The sequence below is a fragment of the Papio anubis genome, chromosome X (assembly GCF_008728515.1).
Source record: "Papio anubis isolate 15944 chromosome X, Panubis1.0, whole genome shotgun sequence".
Taxonomy (NCBI): Eukaryota; Metazoa; Chordata; class Mammalia; order Primates; family Cercopithecidae; genus Papio; species Papio anubis.
This window is the reverse complement of record NC_044996.1, coordinates 121,085,543-121,107,275: the sequence shown is the minus strand read 5'-3', so window position 1 is coordinate 121,107,275 and position 21,733 is coordinate 121,085,543. Positions and strand designations below refer to the sequence as shown.

The 21,733-nt window shown below is 44.5% G+C and overlaps 1 protein-coding gene across 1 annotated transcript; it reads right to left on the bottom strand.

The window, feature by feature from the left end:
• Positions 1–7,066: 7,066 nt before the first annotated feature.
• Positions 7,067–11,952, bottom strand: LOC101006644 (putative transcription factor SPT20 homolog-like 2). The gene is made up of 4 exons (XM_031660603.1): positions 11,887–11,952; positions 11,566–11,775; positions 11,399–11,441; positions 7,067–11,257 (listed from the first exon to the last, which is right to left on the bottom strand). The coding sequence occupies exons 1-4, from the start codon at positions 11,950–11,952 to the stop codon at positions 8,625–8,627; spliced, it is 2,952 nt and encodes a 983-aa protein (XP_031516463.1). The 3' UTR covers positions 7,067–8,624.
• Positions 11,953–21,733: the final 9,781 nt, after the last annotated feature.

Genomic DNA, 21,733 nt, shown 5'->3' with positions numbered 1-21,733 from the left:
TTTTCTTTCTTTCTTTCTTTCTTTCTTTCCCTTCCTTCCTTCCTTCCCTCCTTCCTTCCTTCCTTCCTTTCTTTCTTTCTCTCTCTCTCTCCTTCCTTCCTTCCTTCCTTCCTCTCTTTCTCTCTTTCTCTCTTTCTCTCTCTCTCTCTCTCTCTCTTTCTCTCTTTCTCTCTTTCTCTCTTTCTTTCTTTCTTTCTTTCTCCTGCTATATTTCCCAGGCTGCTCTCGAACTCCTGGGCTCCAGTGATCCTCCCACCTCTGCCTCCCAAGGTGTTGAGATTATATGCATGAGCCACCACACCTGGTCTGCTGGGACTTCTTAGATGTCTTGTTACTTTTCTTTATCCATTGTACTGATACCATTTGGGTCTCACTCGTCATGCATCAGGACTTGGAGTTAATTTTAAGTCATCACCTTTATTTAGGGGAAGGAAAACTTAACAAGGCCAGGGTAAAAAGAGAAGAGAAGACCCAGTCCCCCCTCCTTCCATTATCCATTAGAGAAATGTGCCAGTGTCACGGCACCCTCTTGGATATATAGTGTGTGTCCACGTTCCAGTAGAGGGACCTGCCCCCTTACTGCTCTCCTTTTATAGAGTAAGCATGAGAAGACAACTTTATTAATGAAGGGACACATAAACTGCTTGAGTGCCAGGAAGTCTGGAGTTGGATGCTAGCTGTTTAAAGGAGTTATCTAGGAATTCCAGCTACTGGCCTCTGTTGGGAGGTGCCACTTCTCCATGGGTTTTTGTGTGTTTCTGCATGTCTTGTGAGTAGAGGCACTAACAGTTTTTATTCTGAACTAACTTTTGAAGGAAGTTCGTATAGTGTGTCCCTATGGAGCCAAGGGCAAACTTTTTTGTTGACCAGTATAATAAAGATAAAGGATTAAGTGTGGTGGCTCATGTCTGTAATCCCAGAGCTTTGGGAGGCCAAGGCAGGAGGATCCCTTGAGGCCAGGAGTTCGAGGTTACGAGCTATTATTGAGCCACAGCACTCTAGCCTGGGCAACAGAGCAAGATCTTGTCTCTAAACAACTTAAAAAAAAAAAAAGAATAAAAATGTCACACACCGGGGCCTATCATGGGGAGGGGGGAGGGGAGAGGGATTGCATTGGGAGTTATACCTGATGTAAATGACGAGTTGATGGGTGCAGCACACCAACATGGCACAAGTATACATATGTAACAAACCTGCACGTTATGCACATGTACCCTACAACTTAAAGTATAATAATAATAAATTAATTTAAAAAAATGATTATGTCTTATTTGAGAACACAATTGGGCAAGTTTGCTTGCAGCCCCCTTTAAAATAGTATGTTCTTTTACAAAACTTTTTAATTTTTATTTTTATTATTTTTATTTTTTTGAGACAGAGTCTCGCCCTGTCGCCCAGGCTGGAGTACAGTGGCACTATCCTGGTTCACTGCAACCTCCACCTCTCAGGGTTAAGCAATTCCTGAACCTCAGCCTCCCGAGTAGCTGGGATTACAGGTGCGTACCACCACACTGGCTAAGTTTTGTATTTTTAGTAGAGACGGGGTTTCACCATGTTGGCCAGGCTGGTCTTGAACTCTTGGCCTCAAGTGATCTGCCCACCTTGTGCTTGTAATCCCTTCCAAAGTGCTGGGATTATGTGAGCCACCAAGCCCAGCTAAAATAGTATTTCTAAGCGTGGGTTCCTCATCTGTGACACACATCCACTGCACGTGCAGCATCCACCTGTGTCCTTCTCTGTGTTACTCCCATGGAACTTGGGGGGCAGAGGAACCAATGCAAACCTGAGGTTCATGCTTTCTATTGTGCTATGAGTAATAAAGTAATTTTTCTTTGACCTGATATTCTTGTGTCTTCTGCCAGCATGCATGAAACTGTGGCAGGCTAACTGATTAGCTTGCAAGCAAGGTAAATCCTCAGACCCTTCCCAGTTCTTGACAGAGCCCATTAGAAATTATGTGCCTTCTGGTCAAAGGAAGGGGGCCACTGGTCCCATAGGAAGCTGGGTTCAGTAGAAGGCCCCTTCCCTACTCTGTTCCAGCCCCAGCTGATTTATGGTACAGGCAACTCAGAATGAGGTCATTTTTAGATAATTCTGCTTCTTTCAGTACAGTAGATAACAGACAACAATACAGTGTTCCATAGTTCCTGATCTCTGTGTATTCTAATCTATGGAAGGGTTGTCTCCTGTGATGGTTAATACTGAGTATCAACTTGATTGAATTGAAGGATGCCAAGTATTGATCCTGAGTGTGTCTGTGAGGATGTTGCCAAAGGAGATACATTTGAGTCAGTGGACTGGGAAAGGCAGACCCACCCTTAATCTGGGTTGGCACCATCTAAACAGCTCCCAGAACAGCCAGAATAAAAATGGGCAGAAATTCGTGAAAAGACTAGACTGGCTTAGCCTACTGGCCTACATCTTTCTCCCATGCCGGATGCTTCCTGCCCTCGAACATTGGACTCCAAGTGCTTCAGCTTTGGGACTTGGACTGGCTTCCATGCTCCTCAGCATGCAGATGGCCTACTGTGGGACCTTGTGATCATGTGAGTTAACAGTCCTTAATAAACTCCCCTTAATATATATATCTATCCTATTAGTTCTGTCCCTCTGGAGAACCCTGACTAATACATCTCCCAAGGATTTATTTGTAAGTATTTTCCTATGGAAGCAATTTTATAAACAGTAGTTATACTTACCCCTAGTTTTTTCTAGACTAGCTCTCTAAACTTATATGCAGCTTCACTTTAGTGGTTAAGACAATGAATTCTGGAACCAGACTACCTAGATTCAAATCCTCGCTTCTCTATTAACTAGATGTGTGACCTTTGACAAGTTACACTTACCTCTCTGTTTCCTCACTTGAAAGCTGAGTTAATACCAGCCACCAATAGAATTGTTTTGAGGATTAAATGGATAATGCATGCCTTGTAAGCAACTACTTTCTAAGCTGCTATGATAACCATTTAATAATTTGGCCACTGCGTACAATTTAAGCAAACTTGATCACCACCTGTAGTCTTGTTCGTATAACATATACTGCTGGGGGCAATGCTTTATTACCTATTTCTTCTGTTTCCAGGGGGCGAAGCTTCCATTAGAGCAACAATTCTTAACCTGGGGTCTGTTGACACTTTCAGGGGACCCATGAACTTAATAAGAAAAAAACTTTACATTGTAATTTTACCTGTCTTCTTCCTCTTCCTCCTCCTCCTCCTCTTCCTCCTCTTCCTCCTCCTCTTCCTCCTCCTCTCCTTCTCCTTCTCCTGAGACAGAGTTTCACTCTTGTTACCCAGGCTGGAGTGCACTGGTGCGACCTTGGCTCACCACAACCTCCGCCTCTCAGGTTCAAGTGATTCTCCTGCCTCAGCCTCCCGAGTAGCTGGGATTACAGGCATGCGTTACCATGCATGGCTAATTTTGTATTTTTAGTAGAGACGGGGTTTCTCCATGTTGGTCAGGCTGGTCTCGAACTCCCGACCTCAGGTGATCCACCCGCCTCAGCCTCCCAAAGTGCTGGGATTACAGGCATGAGCCACCGCGCCTGGCCATTTTATCTGACTTCTAACTGAAATGCAGTATTTCCTGCAAGTATGAATATAGACAACAAACTGCAGTATTACCAGTGTCTATAAATTTGTAGCTAATAGAAATCAGAGATATTTTCTTATGAAATTTCACTTGTTGCAGATATCTCAAAATATCATATAAGCTCATCACTATTTCAAAATTATGGTAGTAATTAGTCCCACTGTTGTCTTATTATTTAATGCATTAATAAAGGAACACATAGATTATTTATCATGAATGTATTTACAGTATATACTTTTAGGGTTGTATTTTAGTGTAACTGGTTTCCTTTGTAATACCATGTATTTTATTTTATGCCCTTAAAAATGTTATTTTGAGGCTGGCATGGTAGCTCATGCCTGCAATCCCAGAACTCTGGGAGGCCTAGGTGGGTGGATCGCTTGAGCTCTTGAGTTTGAGACCAGCCTGGGCAGCATGTCAAAACCCTATCTCTGCAAACAAAAACAGAAACAAAAAATTAGCTGGGTATGATGGTGTGCGCCTTTAGTCCCAACTACTCCAGAGGCTGAGGTAGGAGGATGGCTTGAGCCCAGGAGGTGGAGGTGGCAGTGGGCCAAGATCACACCACTGCACTCCAGTCTGGGCAATAGAGTCAGAACTAGTCTCAAAAAAAAAAAAAAAAAAAAAATGTTGTTTTGAGAAAGGATCCATGGGCTTCACCAAATACCAAAGAGGCCTATTGTCTAGGGGTTAAGAAGCTCTTCATTAGAGTAAAGTGGGCTCTCCCTGCCCACTCAGTTCTCCCCAGTGGGGTGGCCAGGATCATAGGAGGGATCTGCAGCCCACAGCAGCCCTGCCTCCAGCCCTGCCTGTGAGTGAGGAAGCCAGATCTAAATTATGTCCTTGAATATATGAGCATCACTAATAAAGAGATATATTGATGTCCAGCTGTTTGCTGGATCCCTCTCTTTTGCAGCTGGTGTCAACCTATGGCAGAGACGTCACGTATAAGCTCCCCTCAAACGTCAACATACAGCGAAATGACAGACTGCCATCTGTCATTTCGTCCACGTCATGGGGTCTCTGCAACCATATGTGAGCCCCCTGGGACAGGCCTACGTCTTGCCCTCAGTGAGGCAGTAAAGAGGGTTGTGTGGGAAAGAATGTGGTCTCTGACCCCAGGAAGCTTGGGTCCAAATCTGGGCTCTGATACTTTGCAGCTGGGTGATTGTGAACAAATTACTTAAGCGCCCCATGCCTTGTTTCCTCTTTTATAATTGTAAGTGGTTTTTGCAAGAACTCAGTGAGTGAAACATGTAAAAGAGAACAGTGTCTAGCACGTAGAAAGAACAGAGGGGAAAAGATCCTATATTTTATGCCTACGTGTTTATCAGGATGCAATGAAAGCAGCTAAGTACATTTTCCCTGCAGATGAAATACTAAACTCCTGGAGATGAAGAATTATTTTAATTAGATTTTATGGAAAAATATATTTCATGGCTTGCAATACTACTAAGACTGTATCAAAGTAGTCCTCTATCTTACCAGTAAGAATAAAATCAGCTTTCTCTAATCAACAGGTTGTCTTGGTGACATTTCAGGGAGGCAGCATGCAACAAAAATGAACGACAATATTGGTATTAGCTGACAGGTGGGAGAAATGGAAGTGGGACCCAGAAGACAGCCTGTTCACTAAGATGTTACCATTGCTTTTAAGAGATAAGTTTCTTAGAATTGGGTGTTTTTCCCAAAACAGAAATCTAATACAGAATGACAGCTATTTAAACTTGTCACTTATAAATAAGTACAAATTCTCTGTGCAGATACAAATATCTGTACTTCCTGGGTTGGTCAATACTTTTCTCTTGCAATCTTATTTCTATCATCTCCTTGGTCTGTGTCCTGGTCTCTGACTTGGGGTAGGGCGATAAGCCACTAAAATATTGAGCCTGCCTCTATTAGGTTAGTGCAAAAGTAACTGTGCTTCTTGACATTAAAAGTAGTGGCAAAAACTGGCCAGGTGTGGTGGCTCGCACCTGTAATCCCATCACTTTGGGAGGCTGAGGCAGGTGGATCACCTGAGATCAGGAGTTTGAGACCAGCCTGGCCAACATGGTGAAACCCCGTCTCTACTAAAAATACAAAAAAATCAGTGAGGTGTGGTGGCACGCACCTGTAATCCCAGCTACTAGGGAGACTGAGGCAGGAGAATCGCTTGAATCCAGGAGGTGGAGGTTGCAGTGAGCTGAGATCGTGCCACTACACTCCAGCCTGGGCAACAAGAGTGAAAACTCCATCTAAAAAAACAAAAAACAAAACAAAACAACACAAAAAACAAGTAATGGCAAAAACCACAATTACTTTTGCACCAAGCTATTTCTCATTCTTTCTATTGTGTACTCATCTATTAACATTTCACTATTCTGTAAATCTAGCTTAAATTGCTGAAGGACACAATGAGATGAGGGTTGAATAAAATCTTGGTTCTAAAGAGGCATTTTTACTTTTCTTTGGTCTGTCTTCTCCCCCATCTCCAACATTACTGTGGAAAATCCTCCTTCTATAGGTGTTTAAATAAATACATACTCTGGGGTTTCATTTCAAGGGTTATATTCTTTCCTCTTCATCATTGTGGCAGTTACATCCAATTATCAACCATGTTGAGGATCATTATAAGGAAATAAAGACCACCAAATGATAATCAGAAACAAAACTCAATTTATTTGCCTGCCTGGGAAGGGAAGGTCACATGACTGAAGCACAAATTTAGCTGCTATCTCCATGTACTACTTGAAAGAAGCAGAGGGCAAAGGAGAAAGCTACACCAAATTTGGTGATATACGGAGTTCAGGTCACTGCTTAGCTCTGAAGGCCATGCATAAACTCTTCTCTACAACTGGTCATTGCACTGGTTCGCTTCTTACAAGTGCAGGCACCATTCCCAGTTATGTTCAGGCTGCTCTGATGGACTTGGTGTCACTTGGGAAATTCGATGTGTTTGCTTGAAGTTGGTCAAATCTTTAACAGCATCGGTAGCGCATTAGTAAAAGGGTTCACCAAGTAAGATTCACTGGATACCTGTCTCTTTACTGACGTCTTTTGGAACCGCCAGATCAAATTTCCTTCTATTTCATTAAGGCAAAAAACAGAGAAATATAGATGTGTACCTAGAAAAACAAGTATTACACAGGGTGCCCTTCAAGGTTGTAAAAGAGCAAAATATGAGGTGCTAGAACAGATGCTTGTACATGAAAGTTGACAGCAGCTCTATGCACAGCGCCCAAAAGGTAGAAACAACCCAAGTGTCCATCATCAGATGAATTAATAAACAAAAATGTGCTATATACAAACAATGGAATGTTATTGAACCACAGAAAGGAATAAAGTAGCAATACATTTTACAACATGGAAGAACTTCAAAAAACATTATGCTGAGTGAAAGAGGCCAGACACAAAAGACCACATACTGTATGACTACATTTACAGGAAATATTTAGGTAAATCCATAGAAACAGAAAGCAAATTGGTGGTTGCCAGAGGCTGGGGGTGTGAAGATGACAAGCTAGTGCTTCATGGATACAGAGACTTCTTGGTGGGTGATGAAAATGTTTTGGAAACAGAAGGGGTAGTTGTACAACATCATGAATGTACTAAATGCCACTTTACAACTGTACTTTACAATGGTTGGTTGTTCTGTGATTACCCCTTAGTTGTTAAAAAGGAAAAAGAAATGGAAAACAAAAGCGCACAAAAGTTCATGTTTCTTTGAGTCTCACTGCAATGAGGGAAAAAATGAGGGAACAGAAACGGCTGAACAACTGATGATGACGCATCAACAAAGAGAAAAAGACAAAGACAAAGACGGGGGTTCTACTTAAGAAACAAGGCTACAAATATTTGAAAAGCAAACCAATAAAATGGATTTTCAAATGTTTCACTATTAACTTCTTGCAAACAAACTACAAAAAATGTAAATGATCTTATAAAGAGAGAGCACACAAAACATCCAAGAAGAGCCTTTTCAAAGCCAGTGAGAGAGCCTCGCTCTGTGGAGCACTAGGTGCAGACAGGGCCTTTGAAAGGGCAGGGGACTGTCACACAAGCAAATCTGCCACTAATTCTATTCCATAGCTTTGGAAGTCTCCCATGTACTCAACTGCAGTGTAACAAGCATCACTGTACTGTACTTTCATTTTATTTTTCAAAATGAATGTGTAATAATTCCATTCCATATATTGTGCATAAACCTATTAATCTAAATACAATTACGCTCTTCTGAAAGAGGTTTCTCAGAGTTCATAGGTCACTTTCATATATATTATGTACAGTGAGACCATTTTTAAAAAGCAATGACCTTCATGTGACATGAGACAGCAGGGATAGATCGTGAGGACATTATGCCAAGTGAGATAAGCCACTCACCAAGGGACAAATGCCATATGATTCCACTTCCATGAAGTGGCCAGGGTGGTGAACTCATAGAGAAAGAAAGCAGAACAGTGGCTGCCAGGGACTGGGCAAGGGAGAATGGGGAACTGGTATTCAATGGGCATGAGTTTCAGTGTTGTAAGATGGTCTGGAAACCTGCGGCACAACTGTGGGGGTGGACTTAATACTATTGAACCGTGCACTTAAAATAGTTAAGGTGGTCCATTTTAGATTATGTTTTTACTACCATTTAAAAAAATTTAAATTGCACTCTTCTTGTTAAAATATTAACTTAAAATTAAAATCTTGTTAAAATATTAACATTGTTGGTATTGCCATCTTATGGCTTTAGAGAAATTATACACTTCACAAGTTTAAACTCAAACTGGTTGGGATTTGGACACTTAAAATACTATATTAAAACTAATTATATCAACAGCAACGACAACAAAAGGAGCAACTTAAGCAAAACAATGCTCCTTTAGGAGATCACTTCCCTGTTTCTAAATAAAAATTAGTGGATTGTGCTTCTGTGTAAAATGTGTATTTTAAAATGTAAAATACCAAAACATGAGGAAAAAAAACACAAAACTCAAGTAAAAACTGGGAATTCATTTGGGTCAGTACTCCTGTGCTTTTAAAAGAGAGACAAACAACCACAAGCCTCAGGGCGCTGGAGGGGTTGGCTTGCCTCCCTTTGTCTGCACTACCGACTGGCTCGCTGCTTGCCCACCTGGACGTGGCTGCACTATCTGAACAGCGCCTGTTGCCAAAAACACTGGCTGCTGCAGGACTCTCAACTGCTGCGTCTGGAGCTGGATATGCTGCGGCTGTGGCTGCTGTGACTGTGGCTGCTCCTGCTGTGGCTGTGGCTGCTGCTGCAGTTGCAGCTTCGGCGGCTGTGGCAGCTGCGGCTGTGACCGCTGTTGCAGCTTCAGCCGCAGCTGTGGCTGCTGCTGCTGCCTCAAGACAGAGGGGAGCTGGATACCCTGCTGAGGAACCTGGGCAGAGCCAAGTAGACCCAACCCAGTGTGGGGCTGCAGACCACTACCTGCTCCAGTGGGGTTCACCTTAAGAAGCTGCTGAGCAGGGAAGGCCTGCCCTTGAGTGCTCATACCTTGTGTGGAACCCTGTGGCCCTGGCTGAGGACGGTGAGCAGCTGTGGGCTGCTGGAGCTGCTGCAGGGAAACCAGCTGATGGAACTGCTGCTGCGTGCTGCTCAAAACCATGGAGCCCTGTGGAACCTGGAGGACAGTCATGGGCCTGAGACCTTCAGGAGTTTTTAGGAAAAACTGAAGGGGTGCTTGAGAAGATGCCTGTGCTGCACTGGGCTTTGCATCTGGTAGTGGACCTCCTGAGGACTGAAGGCCACTGCCACTGATTCCTGCAGGAGCCGGGCCACCCGAGCCAGGGGCCTGCACAGGCTTGAAACTGCTACCCAAAGCCTGGGCTGCCCGGACTGGGCCCTCCATGTTGATGGCCTTTAGGCCAGTGGAGCCTGTCCTGACCTGAATGGCTGGGGCTATTTTTATGAGTCTGGTGGGGGGCTGGGCAGCTGGATAGGGCCTGCTAACTTGAATGAAATGCACAGAGGGCTTCTGAGAATGACTTGGTGCTGCAGAAGCAGCAGCTACAGCAGGAGCAGGAGCAGGAGCAGGAGCAGTGGCAGGAGCAGGAGCAGGAGCAGGAGCAGCAGCAGCAGCAGCAGCAGCAGCGGGAGACGCGGCAGAAGCCGCAGGAGTGGCAGCAGCAGCAGGAAAAGGACGCTTAAGAGAGCTGCCTGCCTGTTGTGGGGGGAAACTGGTACCTGAGGAATTCTTTCCTGAGCTTGAGGGAAGTTGGGTACAGAGAGGTGGATGTTTCTCTCTCCTCCCCAATACTGAAGACTGGACCCACACAGGCTTAGGCTGTTCTGGTGTTTTCCATGAAGAGAGCTGACTGACACTGGCTGGGCCACTGGAGCTGTGTGACATCTTGCCTGAACCTTTGACTCTGCTCTGCACCGATTCCTGGGCCTGACTCACTGCCCTCCCAGCATAAGTCTCTGACCCAGGCCTGAGACCAGCTGCATGGTCATCTGGGAAGGGCTGCCAGGGAGACTTCCGGCTCTTCTGCCTGGCTTTTTTACAGGGCCCTATTTCACCACAGAGAAGTGGATCACTAAACGACTGCATGATGCTTGGCTCGGTGTCCCAGGCCTGAGAGCCAGCTTCCCATCCAAATCCGAAAGGGTCTTCTACCTCCTGGGCTGGCCAGACTGGGTGCTGTGGCTCAGCAGCTGTGACGGGCTGACACCCTTTAGCAAGTTCCTCCACATCCACTTCCGAAGGCACAGCCAAATTCCAGGATCTGCGTTTCCACATGTCTACACAACGTCCTGCTTTAGCAATGTCCAGCTCATAAGGCTGACCTGCTTTTCTTTCTTCTTTTTGGCCAGAAGTCGACACTCTCATCTCAGGAGGAGGTGGATAGTCAGACCGCTCCTGCTGTGACCTTACAGAGGGCCATGAATACCTCTGGAGGCACCGTTTCATCGGGTCGGTATTCATCTTTTGCTTGTTGTACAGCAGCCTGTTTGCAGTGCAGGCGACTGCTACAGAAGGATCGAGACACAGTGGTTCAGCTGTCGCTAAGATCAGTTGGCTCTCAAGTGGAAATTTGTCTTCCTGGCTCCATTTCTGGACATCTCTTGTCATTGTATTCACCTCATGGGCTAAAGTCGGCATCGCTGAATGTAGGAGAATATGCCTGCTTTGGTAACCAGGAGGTTGCATATTACTGGACTGCCTGTAGTCACGAACTTCTACTATGACACACCCACTATGAAAAATGTTAACCGAAGCTTTATCAAGGACATCGGCCAAAGCAGGGGGTAATTCTTCTGCATCCAAGTAGTCGAGCAATGTCCTTTCATCATAAGGCAGCGGAATGGTCTCTGCAAAGGACCCATCTTTTTTCTGGAGCATCACAGAATACCCCTGATTGCCTGGGTATAGATTGACCAGTAAACATGGCAAGGACTCTCTCCTAACAAGCTTTTCTAACAAGTTTACATTGCTTCTCAATTCCTGAGGATCCTCAGGCTCTTTTCCACATTCTTCTATATAAATGTCATAAAGTTTTTCCTGCAGAGTTTTTCCCGCCCTAGGTGAGTATCTCCTTCTAGGAGGTCTCTGTTGGGCAATTTCAATGATATTCTCTGCGCCATTCAGAGCCTGTTCTAAATCTCGATCCATTGTAACAGAAAACAGGGCCCCTAACAGGAGAGAAAACGCATGTGCGTTGGTGAAGTGGGGTGGATGTCACGGCTGTCATATTAATGTACAGGCCCGCAAGACGCCACAAGTCCACACTGAGTTCAACATGGGCATCTGCCCAGAAACCCGCCCCCAGGGAAGGGCTACCCAATCTGTTTGAGGGTTTCTGAAAACATCGGTACCTGAGGGGTCGTCGACCTGGCACTGGCTTCGCATCTCTGCGGGCTGGAACGGGAGAGGGAGGGCCGGGGTCAGCTCCTGGGCACTGTCTGGGCACCTGCCCAGAAACCCGCCCCCAGGGAAGCACTACCCAATCAATCTGTTTGAGGGTTTCTGAAAACATCGGTACCTGAGGGTTCATCGTCGTGACCGGGGGCTTCACGTCTCTGCGGGCTGGAACGGAAGTGAGCAGGAGGGCCGGGGTCAGCTCCTGGGCGCGTCTGGGCACCTGCCCAGAAACCCGCCCCCCGGGAAGCCCTACCCAATCTGTTTGAGGGTTTCTGAAAACATGGATACCTGAGGGGTCGGTGTTGTGGCTTGGGCTTCGCGTCTCTGAGTGCTGCACCGGAAGTGAACGTCAGGGCCAGGGTCAACTCCTGGCCCCGTCTACGCGCATGCGCACTTGCAGCACACCTCAGATTCCAGATGCCTCCTGCTTCTCTGGCCTCACGGGTGCGAGGCTCACTCGCTGCACTTCCGGGTCTGCTGCCAGCACTTGCACTTGACCACTTGCCATTTCGCCTTGAAAGCGTACATGCAAAAGCACAAGCCACCAACGACGGTATAGACATATCTTTCGTACATCTTTCATAGACATCGGTTTCCACAGGAATGACACTGTCGGGAAATCATGGGAAGTTGTCACTGGTCTTGGTGGAAACTTCAACAATTGTTGGCATTTTTGGAATCTCTTGCCATCAATGGCAGCGCTGCTGCCGGTATCCGTCAGCCACTGGGCTGCGGAATGAGCCCGAAGTGGCAATGCTTGCATGCCTGGAGAACCCACAGGTTGTGGCAAACGTCAGGATTCTTCGTGTCGTCGTCCAGTGAGCTCCCGCCTGGGGGTGTTCATGTAGATGCACCAGTACATGACGTTCATTTACATAATGACTCACCTTTTATTTCTCCATGTGTTGAGTTAGGGCACTTACAGATTAAAAAATTACGTGGTGGGTCATTACATTGTCTATGGATTGCAGTTCAGGATGGTAGAGAGACATGAAACCATTCATTTCTACAAGGTGATTTGCACCTGATAAGGATAAGAACAATTGTTCCAGGTGATGGCAATACATTTTCAATGATGAGACTAAACTGTAGACCTTAGCTGAGATCCTAATGATGGATTTGCAGTGTTATCGTTCAATCTTAGGTAACCTATGGGACATTGTTTTCCATTAACTTTGTTGCCTTGAAACCTCCCAGTTTGTTTGTGTTTGTTTTATTGGACAAGATCAATAATGCTTTTTTGGGGAGAACTACTCCATAGCCTGTTTTTCTGATCCATGAGTGTGATCTAAATTCTGCCCCTCCCCCAGCTGATATCCCAGGGTGCATCTCACTTATTAGAGAGGTACATCTGCCCGCCCTGCCATGGGATGGACTCGATCTTCAGCTGGTGAATTGCCCGTGTCTTCACTTGGGTTTCCCCAAAAGCATTCCCGGAGGAGAGGATTTGAGTGGGAGTAGTTTCTTTGGGTGCTAATCCTTAGAAGCATTGGTGACAGAAAGGGGAGCTGAGTCAGGGATGGGGAAACAATGGAAGACGTATTCCTGAGCACAAGCAGCTCCGGAAAACTGGTCCATGCTGAGGACCTTGGAAGACAGTACAGAAGAAGCCTCAGATTGTTCTGCCCTAGAGGCAAGGAAGCTGGGGTATTTATTCATCCACTTCTTTCTCATTGACTTAGGACAGTGCTGGGAACGTTATTTCCTGATACTTCTGGTTGCCACATACAGGGGCCACCCATGCTGATGTGGCTTGAGGATGTCCTCAGAAAGAGTCACAGGTGCTTGCAGTAAGACTGTCTGTGTGTACAGAATGGCTAGTGCCAAGGGGAGAGGGATATGGCACCAGCAGCATTTGCTGCATTTAGGACTGAAGATAAGTGGGAAAAATTGGCCATTCTTTTTTTTTTTTTGAGACGGAGTCTTGCTCTGTCACCCAGGCTGGAGAGCAGTGGCGCGATCTGGGCTCACTGCAATCTCTTCCTCCGGGGTTCAAGCAATTCTCCTGCCTCAGCCTCCCTTGTAGCTGGGACTACAGGTGTGCACCACCACAGCTGGGTAATTTTTGTATTTTTAGTATAGACAGTGTTTGCCATGTTAGCCAGGCTGGTCTGGACTTCTGACCTCAAAGTGATCCACCCGCATTGGCCTCCCAAAGTGCTGGGATTACAGGCATGAGCCACCTTGCCCTGCCCCATTCATTCTTAATTTTGTAGATAATGTGCTATGTCATATATCTGGGCATATGGAGAAGTGAATTTGTATTCCATCCAAGTGAAATGGGCAATTTCATGTGAGGTTTTTTTTTTTTTTTTTTTTCCAGGTATTAAAGCCAACAAGGCCAAAAATGGAGGATGTGACCCACTCTTGACTCCCCAAGAGGGAGAACCCCAAGGCTGCCTGGGCCACAGGTACACTGGAAGAGGCTGTGAACCTGTGTGTGTGTTACGACATGCATTACTAGGCCTGACAGTGCTTATAATGGCTCAGCCATCCCCTTCACTTGAGCTGCCTAATTGCCAGGCCTTTCCACAAGATTGATTTTTTTTTTTTTTAATTCCTCTGAGTGCACACTATCCTTCAAACCTTCCAAGCATGCTAATGAGCACACTGGTTGATTATAAGAACTTCAACTGCAGCCCTCCCCTGTAGCAGCACAGCAGAGAATAGCACAAGCTGAGAAAAACTCATGGCCATGCTAAGATTTTCTAGAGGAATAAGAAAATTCAATTAATTGTAAGATAATTGTCCTAATTTACAATTAGCGAACTACTTTGTTCTATACCCATTGAGGTCTAGATCTTTGCCACCTCCTCCCTGCTGCCGTTAATTAGAGGGACCAGCAGAGAATTTGAAAATACAGGGCCCAAAGACTGCAGAAGCTGAAGATACTGTTGCCTCCTGGTTAACCCTCCATCACTTGCTCTGACACTTTGTATTTCTCCTGTGATCAGGCCCCAGCTATAGTAAAGCAAACCTTAGGTAACATTGTAGCTCTGAGATTGAGTGAAGATCACTTTCCATAGCCTGTTACATCATTCAGTGCTTCCATATCTGCTAAGAGTTGTTTATTGGATTTAAGAGCGTCTCACAACCCATAAGTGCTGCACAGCATATTAATCTTCCTCCTTCCTCTTTTTCCCTCTTTTTCTTTTCTCAAACTCTATCCCCCTTCCCTTTCTTCCACTTGCCCATCCTTTAACCGTTTTACTGAAAAGTAAATGAAATTGGATTTTGTTCTGTTAAGACTTTCATTCTGCTCTCTAAGTAGCCAGACCCTAAGACAGGGTTTCTCCCTCTCTGTATTATTCCCATTTGTCATGGGGGCTGTCCTGTGCATTATAGGATTTTTAATAGCATCCATGGCCTCTACCCACTATATGCCAGTAGCAGCCCCCTCCCATTTATGACAATAAAAAATGTCTCCATACATTGTCGAATGTTCCCTGGGGGACAAAATCATCCCTGGTTAAGAACCACCACCCTGTGGTATCACAAAACCAAGTCTGGAGAAATAAAGCAGCAATCTCTAAACCACAAAACACTTTACACCTCAAGTTCTAGGATAGTTCAAACGATAGATGTGATTTTTAAAATGTTATTTTTGTTTTTACTGCAAAGGCTGTTATGGTTGGCCCTGAATTACTTTGCTAATGCTCTAAATCTGCCATTGGACCAGATTAATAAAGACAGCCCGTGGCCAGTGGGATAGATGCAAACAAAAGCATCATTAAATCTTTAGAAGTTATCTTTAAAAAGATAAACTAGCAAAGATATTTTTGTTCATCTGCCTAGTAAATGTCAATAACCGGTTCCAAATTTTCTAGATTTACTCAACAGTTAAGAACCTTTGCTCATTTCAATAATTTATCTTTGGTCTTCGTTTAGTATTTGTTCTTTCAGGGTGTGTTATCTGCCCTTTATTTTCTTAATGTCACAGCATCCCTGGACTTGGTCTTTAGACAATTTTTCTCTATTTACACTCAGTCATTTGATGACCTGATCTGGTCTTATGGCTTTTGATACCATCTACACCCTAATGGTTTCCAAATGTATAGCTCCAGCCTGGACCTCTCCCCTGAACTACAGACTCATAACCTCAAGCTTCCTATTCAAAATCCCCCCCTGACTGGTGAATGGGAATTTTCAATTTAACATGTCCAAACTGAGTTCCTTATCTCCTACCCAAACTTGCTCCTTTGGCAGAATATCAGCAGGGTTCAATCAGGAATTGGAATCACTATAAATAATATGGAATTACATTTGCTTATAGTGACCAGATCCCACAAATCATGGGAGACCCTAGGGAAGTAAATGTGTAGAAGAGGACAATTGGAGGGTCGGAGAAAAGTCATTAACCAGGGATCACAAAGGGAAGCTGATGAAGAAGTCTATGGAGGGCTGTTGCCTCTGCATCTGGGCGTGAAACTGATACCACTGGGGGTCAGTAGAGCAGGCAGTGAGGAAGAAAAGCTGGGCATGAAGCACAAGAACAAGGACCATCTGGAACACACAAGGGCTAACTGGAACCAGCAAGGACAAACCTGAGTCTGGCTCTCATTGCTTCTAACCTTGATGATTCAGGTGACTTGCAGAAGGAACTGGCTCCCTTTGTCATGGAGCTACACAGGCACCTGGCCCAGGACTCAGAAAAGCTGAAGGAGGATATCCAGTGGGAGCTGGGGGAGCTGTGGGCCCAGCTACTGCCTACTCCCCAGCTCCCATCAAGGTGAGCCAGTGGATAAGCAACATGTGTGAGCTGCAGTGGTGCCTGGTACCTGATACTGACCTTCAGAGTGTAATGGCTGCTGCTTCAATCCTGACTTCCAGAGCTCATAAAAATTTCTCTTTTGGCCAGCCCTACCCCAGAATCATACTCATGATGTCATGAGTCTAGTTCAGGAGACAGGTCCAGAGGAAAGGGAATTCTAGGAAACATAGTCCCAGCTTAGCCAAGTTGATGCAGTGCAAAGTTACCCAAGCAGCCTTCCCCATCTCAGGAAATGACAACTTCATCTTTCCAGTTGCTCAGACTAAAAACCTTGGAATCATCCTCAACTCTTCCGTTTCTCTCTTCCTCCCTATATCCAATAGTAAGTATTTGTTGAATGAAAATAAAAATGACCTAGAAGAGAAAGCACATTAATTTGAAGAGTTTTTGTCTGGGGGAAAAGGGAGGGAGTACCTGAAAGGGTAAGAGAAATACAGACTTCAACCATTTTTATCTAAGGCTTGCCCTGCTCCTTATCTTTCATCTCAGTTGGATCTATCAATTGTAGGTGTAGTTCTTAGAGGTCTCCTCCCAGTTATTACAGGGAGGTTCCTCTGTGATGGATTATGCATGTCCCTTGACTATCATACCCTGAAATTGCTACCTGTTGGCCATTTCACTGCTCACTAACCCATCAGAGTGTTACCAAAGAAAATAAAAGGAAATAGAAGCCATTGAACTTTAAATTAGTCAATTGTGAACAAAAGTTTGGTAGCTTAATCAGCCAGATTTCTAGATGAAGCCTTTGAAATATCTCTGGATTTAAAATGTCCTGCTGGATATTGGGGACTGGTCCCCTAAGAGATAGGGTGGTAGGGTAGGGGGAAGGATGAAGGTTTACTTTCTTTTTTTTTTGCAATCATCTGACTCCTTTTCTTTTTTATAGGCTTTCTTAAAAAGCAGTTCTAGGTTCACAGCAAAATTGAGCAAAAAGTTGCCCCCCACTCCTCTGCCTCCCCCACTATCAACATCCCACACCAGGGTGATACATTTGTTACAACTGATGAACCTACACTGACACATCATATCAATCAAAGCCCAGAATTTACATCAGGGTTCACTCTTGGTGTTGTACATTCTAAGAGTTTGTACAAATGTGTAACGACATGTATTTACCATTATAGAATCATACAGAATAGTTTCACTGCCCTAAAAATCCTCTGTGCTCTATTTATCCCTTCCTCTCCCTAACCCCTGACAAACACTGATCTTTTTACTGTCTCCATAGTTTTGCCTTTTTCAGAACATCATATAGTTGGAATCATACAGTATGTGACTTTTTCACACTGGCTTCTTTCACTTAGCAATATGCATTTAAGATTCCTCCACGTCTTTTAATGGTTTGATAGCTCATTTCTTTTCAGTGCTGAATAATGTTTCATTGTATAGATATGCCACAGTTTATCCATTCACCTACTGAAAGACATCTTGGTTGTATGAATGTACCACAGTTTGTTTATCTATTCACCTATTTTAGGACATCTTGGTTGCTTCCACTTTTGGCAATTAAGAATAAAGCTGCTATAAACATTCTTGTGCAGGTTTTGGTGTGAACATGAGTTTTCAACCCACTTGGGTAAATACCAAGGTGAGTGACTGCTGGATTGTATGGTAAGAGTATAGTTTTGTGAGAAACTGCCAAACTTTCTTCCAAAGTGGCTGTACACCTGTACACTCCTACCCACAATAAATGAGGGTTTCTATTGCTCCACATACTTGCCAGCATTTGGTGTTTTCAGTGTTTTGAATTTTGGCCATCCTATATAGGTGTGTAGTGGTATCTCCTTGTTTTTTTTTTTTTTTTTTTTTGAGACAGGGCCTTGCTGTGTTGCCCAGGCTGGAGTGCAGTGGTATGATCACTGCTCACTGCAGCATTGACCTCCCAGGCTCAGGCGATCCTCCCACCTCAGTCTCCAAAGTAGCTGGGACCACAGGCCCATGCTGCCACGCCCAGCTAAATTTTGTATTTTTTTGTAAAAAGGGGTTTTACCATGTTGCCCAGGCTGGTCTCGGCCTCCTGGGCTCAAGTGATCTGCCCATCTTGGCCTCCCCAAATGCCGATTATAGGCGTGAGCCACTGGTGCTGGGCCTCCTTGTTTTAATTTACAATTCCCAGATAACATACATGTTGAGCATCTTTTCATATGGTTATTTGCCATCTGTATATCTTCTCTGGGGAGGTATCCATTCAAGTCTTTTGCCTGTATTTTAATCAGGTTGTTCATTTTCTTATTGTTGAGTTTTAAGAGTTCCTTGTATATTTTGGAGGATAAGAGTTCTTTGTCAGCAAAAGTTTACTTTTCACTATTTTTTGAACCTTTTGAATGGTATAAATTATGCCAAACATAATTAAAAAGAAACTAATTAGATAGTCCCTTTTTAACTATGAAGATAACCAAGTGGGCCAAACATGATTTTTCATTCTGAAATATTCAGTACCAATGGCTCCTAATGGGTCACCTAAAGGACCCACATCTCCATGGATGGGGATGAAGGGGGAGGTGTGGGGGCCTCTCTCTCCCTGATGGAGGGGGCCATATGAAGTTGTGAGGCTGGTCTTTGGGTGGGGTCTACTTCTAAGACAGACCACTCCCATTTCAGTGAAAACCAGAGACAAACACAACTGACTTTTTTCTGTCAAAATTTCTTGAATAATTTGAAGCCTAATGCGTTTTCTAGTGGTTACTAATGGCAAAAGTATTCAGTTCTCTTGTAAGTTGTTTTTGCTTGAATCAAAAACAAGGAAGGGAGAATATTTCGGAAAGTGTTGTTCTTTGCCTATGGCGCTGGAGGAGCGGGGTCCAGGTGAGAAAAACAATAATGGTGACCAGAGACCTGGGACTTATGGGTAAATGGATAACCAATCTGGAACAAAGGACTGACTCTGGGGGAATTTGGGTGGGGGGCATGGCTGGAGGTTAACATAGGACAAATTGAACTGACCTAGTTACCCAGACATGGGTACACACAAGCCTCAGAAGATTTTCCAAACTTTCAGGAATTAAGATAGGCTTCAGAAATATCCCTGTGCCTAAATTTGTGCTCTGGGACAATAAATATTGAACTTTACCGGCTTGGTTTGCAGTTCCCAGCCTCTCTTTGCCTGGCCTTAGAACCACATAGCATGACCAGAAGGAGTCTCATCATTGCTGCAGTGTCAGGGTGGAAGGCCAGCTACCTCAGACTTAGCATCTTGGCTCATGCTACCTTGTTGGTTCAATAATTGTGGCCATTTGCCACATCGACAAAATATTCAGCTTTGCAGAGAGAACCCGAGGATACCCTTGGGACCTCATCTGTTGGAAGGCTTGCTGGGACCCTTCGTGATGTAACATGTCTAAGGGCTATCTGGACATCCTAGGGTCAGGACTGGAACCCTGAAAACATGCACAGGGGCATGTGCACAGGGCAGCCTGAGGTAGAGGCCTTTGTCAGCAGGTCAACTAGGCAGCTACTCACATGATTTCAGGGGCCCTGCTCCAAAAATACCTCTGCCCTGACTTGACATCTGAAATTTTCAGTCTGGGCAGAGGTTTTAAACTAGGGGATACATGGACAGATTTCAGAAGATCTTTGAACCTCTTAAAATAGTAAATGAATTTCAAATCTTTTCTGAGAATCTGCTTTTTTTTTTTTTTTTTTGAGGGGAGACTTTTTTTTTTTTAATGAGTGGGTGGGGATGGGAGGAAATAAAGCATAGTATGTCTGAGGAAGGTGAGAAAGAGGATCTCACTGAGGGTACAAAAGGATCTTGTGGGGCCATGAAGACATATTTTATCTACCTTACAACTTTCTCATGGCATAGAGGAAAAATCACCACCTGAGAAGAGACCAGTAGGCATGTGCCTTTGGGCTGGCAGGACAAGCTGAGCCAGCCTGCAAGACTCACAGTCTATGGCAAAAACGTTACTCCTGGGTAACTGTACACAAGAAAATCACTGAGTGAACAGAAAATGAAAACGTTAAATCCAACTATTCAAGGATAGCCTTTTCCTTCCTAAACCCTGAAGTCCAGATGCCATTTCACAGGTGTTTCTTTTCATAGTTTCTCTGCTGTTGTGATCCCCCAAGAGCCTGTTGATAACTAATGAATGTGGAGGTTAAATAATAGTCCAGCCCATTCAAAAGGGTAATTCAAGATTAGCACAGGTCCCCATTGCTGCTGGCTTTGGTCGGCCCAACGTACCAATCACCAGGTGAATTTTCTTTGGAAACCCACAAACCTAATATTAGGGCTGATGAAGACTGTCCTGGAATTCATTTTAGAAAGAACTACTTCCTCTGAGTGCTCTCTTCAGTGAGCTGCCTCAATCCCTGCACACATGTCTTCCCATCTCACAAATGTTCACTAGCCCTTGTTATTCTGGATAGTGATGTCAGTGCTGGCAGCAAGGGGTGTTTTCAATTTCGTTCATTAATCTGAGAATTTTTCTCCAGTGTCACAGCAGATGATTTACTGTAGAGAAAGACCTTGGAATCATAATAGTAGGCCCTGCACATATAGGAGTTATGGGTCACATAAGACAGGTGATATGGCTCTGTCTTAGTCTGTTTTGTGGTGCTATAAATGAGTACCTGAGGCTGGGTAATTTATAAAAGAAGAGGTTTATTTGGCTCACTGCTCTGCAGGCTGTACAAGAAGCACAGTGCCAACATCTGCTTCTGGTGAAAGCTTCAGGAAGCTTCCACTTGTGGTGGAAGGTGAAGGGGAGCACCATCACATGGCGAGAGAGGAGGAAAGAGAGAAGAGGTGCCACGCTCTTTTAAACAACCAGCTCTGGTCGAACGAATAGAGTGAGAACTCACTCATTACCACGGGGAACCACACTAAGCCATTAGTGAGGGATCCGCCCTCATGACCCAAAAACCTCCCACCAACCAGTATCAACATTGGGGATCAAATTTCAACACGAGATTTTGAGGGGACAAATATCCAAACTGTATCAGCCTCCCAGGTTATAGACAAGGAAGCAGGTGCAGGGAGACTAGTCAAAATCATCCTGGCTCAATGTGGTTGGGGTCAGCCTTTAAAGCAGTGGTTTGTGACCATGACTATTCATTAAAGTCACCTGGGGAGAGTTTAAAACTAGCAACATGTGGAACCACCCTCAAAAATTCTGTTTAATTGGTCTAGGGTGGTACCTGGGCATCACTTTCAAAAGCTTCCCAGGGGATTCTAATATACTGTCAGGATTGCTAACCAATACTTTAAAGCCCCAGTCCCTTCTGCTATCTATTTACCTTTTCTAGACAGAGCTGATCCAATGTCCCCATTTTACAGATAAGAACACTGAGATCCAGGGAAGTTGGATGAGTTTCTTAAAGCATCAGAACTCTATTTGAAATCACAACTTATGTAGCCTATATTTAAAATCACAACTTATGTGAATATATATATATATAAAATTTGGAGAGGCCAAGGTGGCTAGAATTTGCAGGGAAGAAGACCAGGGAAGAGAATGCTTCGAGAATGCTTCCCAGAGATTGAACTCTGGAGACCTGCAGAGGGTTTCCCTTC